A 4,623-nucleotide genomic window follows, 5' to 3' on the forward strand; every position below is an offset into this window, starting at 1 on the left:
TGTTAAAGTAGGCCTCCCTGTGGCTACTTTAACAACTGACTCCCAAATTGTGGGCTTGGGCCCCCTCCTGAATTCTATTTTACTTTGCTGGTAGTGATGCTGGCCCCACCAGCCAAGTAAATAGACTGCTGCTGCTCCCTGCTCCTTGTTTCTGACTCTGAGCATCAGGCTGGGACTTTTCATGCAAGCGTAAGAAGGTTCCATCATGCTGCTCAGAGCCAGAAACGGTGGCACATGTTATACCAATGAAATGTACATCCAAGCTGAAGAGATGATCAAAAAGAAAGAAGCCGAGCTTCTGAAAAAATACAATGAGGAACTTGAAAGAGAGAAGTTAAAGTTGCAACAGCAGTTTGAAGAAGATATGAGAAGAATCCAGAAAGAAATGAAAGCAACAGAAGAGGAACTCAGGAAAGACTTGGAAAGATATCAGCAAGAAGAAGCAGAGGCTGAAGACGAGATGAAAGAACTAAAGGAGAAAATGAAAGCTTTCCTTCAACAGCAAGAAGAGATGAAAAAGCAAAAAGAAGAAGAACAGAAAAGACAATTAGAAGAATATAAGGCTAAAACAGAACGAATCAGGTATGATGCAGAGGATAGTATTGGAGGAGTGTTATGGAAATTCTGGGCATGGTTAACAGGCAGAATTGGAAAATGGGTGGGTTATTGAGGCTCTTCCTGTGGTCTAAGGCCAGTTATCCCTTGTGACTTGGTGGCCTCTTTACTATAAAAGACAATAAAAGATTTCTCCCCCATTCCATTCTGGCACGAGTTATATCCAATGGGATTCACTAAACTGTGGTAGCTGAGTACCAAATTTTAGTGAATACCTGTTGGAATACCTGGTGGGTGGATCCCCTCAGTGTATTGCCACTTGAGTAAGTTGGTACCTCCACCCATCATAAACCGCAAATCCATCCTATATATAAGAACACTGGACCCTTACCCCATCTTATCATCAAACGAATATCTTGAGGGTCTGAAGTGATGTCTAATTTCTCATTTCCCACTAATGCTGAAATTCAAAATGGCATCAGCTGACCTGCAGTTCCTTTTTTGGTAGTCACATGCAGGGCAGAGGGGAAATATGAATTTATTGGTGCCATTTAGAATTTCAGTACCAGCAGAACAAGAATGATTGGGCATTGCGCCTGCCCCTTGAGACCTTAGATTGCTCTGAGATAAGGGGAATCTTGGGAATAAGTTTCAGAGTTGTCTTGCAAGATTTTGGAAACAGCAAAAGAGAGGGTCCAAAAGTACACAAACCCCAAAACATAGTAACATAGTAACAAAGCAGCAAAAAAAGCACAAAAGGGCCTCCAAGACTGGAACAATGGTACAATCTTTAATGAAATAGACCCGACATGGGCTGTGTTTCGGCGCAGAAAAGCGCCTGCCTCAGAGGTCAAATCAATGTTCCTTTAAATTGGAAATAAATATCCCAAATTGTCCTTTTAAAAACACGTTTCGATCAGCAGCAGATTAAGTACATAAGTAATGCCATACTGGGAAAAGATCAAGGGTCCATCGAGACCAGCATCCTGTCCACGACAGCGGCCAATCCAGGCCAAGGGCACCTGGCAAGCTTCCCAAACATACAAACATTCTATACATGTTATTCCTGGAATTGTGGATTTTTCCCAAGTCCATTTAGTAGCGGCTTATGGACTTGTCCTTTAGGAAACCGTCCAACCCCTTTTAAAACTCTGCTAAGCTAACCGCCTTCACCACCTTCTCCGGCAACGAATTCCAGAGTTTAACTATACGTTGGGTGAAGAAAAATTTTCTCCAATTTGTTTTAAATTTACTACACTGTAGTTTCATCGCATGCCCCCTAGTCCTAGTATTTTTGGAAAGCATGAACAGACGCAGATTGTACCGGACGCTCCCAAGTGGTTCTTCGGATATCCACTACTGCACTTGGGAGCATCCGGTACAATCTGCTGCTGATCGAAACGTGTTTTTAAAAGGACAATTTGGGATATTTACTTCCAACTTAAAGGAACACTGAGGCAGGCGCTTTTCTGCACCGAAATATGGCCTGTGTCGGGTCTGTTTCATTTAAGATTGTACCATTGTTCCAATCTTGGAGGCCCTTTTGTGCTTTTTTGCTGCTTTGCAAGATTTTGTGCCATTTTTTTCTCTTTGGGATTGGGTTTAGAGTTTACTCCTTATAAAATTGTGTTTCAGGTTAGGTGTTTGTTGGAAGGCTAGATGTATGGGATCAGGAACTATTTCTTTCAGGAATTCATCCTTTAGAAGTAGGAGTAGAACATCTTTTATCATTTTTCATAGGTTTTTCTAAATAATGGCACAATTCCTTCAATATACCACATTACAAGTTATGCCACAGAACCCTACAGTTATGTGCATGAGAAAGACACTGAAAATAAAAGGCTCACATTCATGCCTCCATGAATATATATACAGTGTCCACAAAAAGGGACCCCCCTCCCCAACATTTTTCTAAATAACCCCCAAACATCCTACTGCAGCAGAAACTTCTGCCTGAAATTTGAGACATTTCTGAGTGCTTTATTTTTCAACAGGATGGAGTTCAGCACATAGAGCTTGCAACCAGTTGAGCTCTTAATTAATGAAAGCCCAGAATTCATTGAGCCAGCAGCTCAGTACCGTTGAAGACTGCGTGAATGTGTCAAGGTTGAAGGAGGACACTTTGAAGCCCTTTTACTAAGGTGCGCTGAAAAATGGCCTGCGGTAACTATAGACGTGCGTTTTGGGCCCACACAGAATTATTTTTAGCGCACCTACAAAAAATGCCCTTTTAAAATTTTTGCCGAAAATGGACGTGTGGGAAAAAGAAAATTTGCCGCGTGTCCATTTTGGGTCTGAGACCTTACCACAAGCCATTGACCTAGCAGTAAGGTCTCACGCAGTAACCGGGCAGTAATGATCTACACGCATCAAATTCCACTTGACGCGCGTAGCTGCTGCACACCAGAAAATAAAAAATATATTTTTTAGACGCGCGCAGGAGACGTGCGCCAAAATTGAAATTACAGCAAGGGCCATGCGATAACCAGGCGGTAACTCCAATTTAGTGAATGTTGGACGCGCATAGGCGCCTACGCTGCTTAGTAAAAGGGTCCCATTGAACACAAATTATGAATTAACTAAGAAAAAAACCCCGTTATACCAACGTATTTTCAAAGGTCATACTAAGGGGGTCTTTTACAAAGGTTCACTGGCGTTTTTAGCTAGCATTAAAAATTCATATGCTCTAAACATTAAGATGCCCATTATATTCCTATGGGCATCTTAGTGTTTAGTGCATGTGAATTTTTAGCATGAGCTACCTTTGTTAAAAGACCCCGTAGATGTTTAAAGAATTGCAAAATATTTTGAAAGTTTGTAAGGGATCCCGTTTTTTTTCCAGACATCGGGTATAGGATCCAATGCAAAGAATGTGCTTCATCAGTGAAACAATCCAAAGATTAAGGACATAATATTGATCTTCATAGAGACACCATAAAATATTACAAAAAAAAGAGAGTTTTGGCACATACATCCTTGCTTGACCACCTAAACATGGTCTTGTTTTATAGACCACCAGGTAACTGGCACAAATGCCAATCTCACTTCATGGATTTCATATCAAATACCTGTGTATCGAACTCCAATCTACTTATAATAGGGGACATAAACCTACACCTAGAAGACCCTAATTTAACCAATGCATGTGAATGCAAGGATTTCCTCCAACTATAGGACCTCAGTTAGCCAAATATGCAATCAGCCCATGTCAAAGGACACACACTCGACCTTATTACATACAAATTGTCCTCGGACCGAAACCTAATATTATCAAATACAAAATGGACTGAAACACCCTGGTCAGACCACCACAAACTAAAGCTATCCCTACAATGGCGAAAAAAAGCCTCATACCACAAACCAGAACGCACGACATACATCACGAGAGGCCAAATTGACCCTGCAACATTCTGGCATCATATCTACAAGAACGAATGGATAGCACAAACGGAATCAAGACACTATCTCCAAGATTGGGACAACAGATGCAGATGCATACCAGACAAAATAGCACCAATACAAACAAGAACCTCACGAAGACACAAATCGATACCATGGTTTAGCGAAGAACTGAAAAAACTAAAGACACAAGTTAGAAGGCTTGAATGAGCATGGAACAAAATAAAAGATGAACACACTTAATGAATGGAAACAAATGAAAATATAAATATGCAATAAGACAAACTAAAAGGACATACTATAAAACCAAAATAGGACTAGATTGCAAAGACTCACATAAACTTTTCCAAGTCGTGAAGAAACTACTAGACACCATACCAGTTACTACAACCAACACACACACCCCATCAGCAGACAACCTTGCCAAATACTTCAACGAGAAAAAGCTTCGAACCATGCTACCACCCAACACCATTGACCATGAAAAATTCTTTGAATGCCTGGACCCAATTCCCGATGAATATCCAGTAGCCCGAATTTAGACAAACTTTGCTCTACTTACTGATGAAATCGTTGCTCAAGCAATCAATAATTTCACCAAATCCCACTGCAAATTAGACATATGTCCCAACAACCTAATAAAATCTGCCCCCCAACGCTTCATAGCAG

At 40.9% G+C, this 4,623-nt stretch overlaps 1 protein-coding gene across 1 annotated transcript; it reads left to right on the plus strand.

Annotated features, from left to right (window-relative positions):
- The first annotated feature begins 205 nt into the window (after positions 1–205).
- On the plus strand, positions 206–670 carry LOC115465544 (golgin subfamily A member 6-like protein 7). The gene has a single exon (XM_030196119.1). It carries the CDS (start codon positions 206–208, stop codon positions 668–670), a length of 465 nt encoding a protein of 154 aa, XP_030051979.1.
- The last annotated feature ends 3,953 nt before the right edge of the window (positions 671–4,623 follow it).

Source organism: Microcaecilia unicolor, chromosome 1 (assembly GCF_901765095.1).
Source record: "Microcaecilia unicolor chromosome 1, aMicUni1.1, whole genome shotgun sequence".
In the NCBI taxonomy this organism is placed as follows: Eukaryota; Metazoa; Chordata; class Amphibia; order Gymnophiona; family Siphonopidae; genus Microcaecilia; species Microcaecilia unicolor.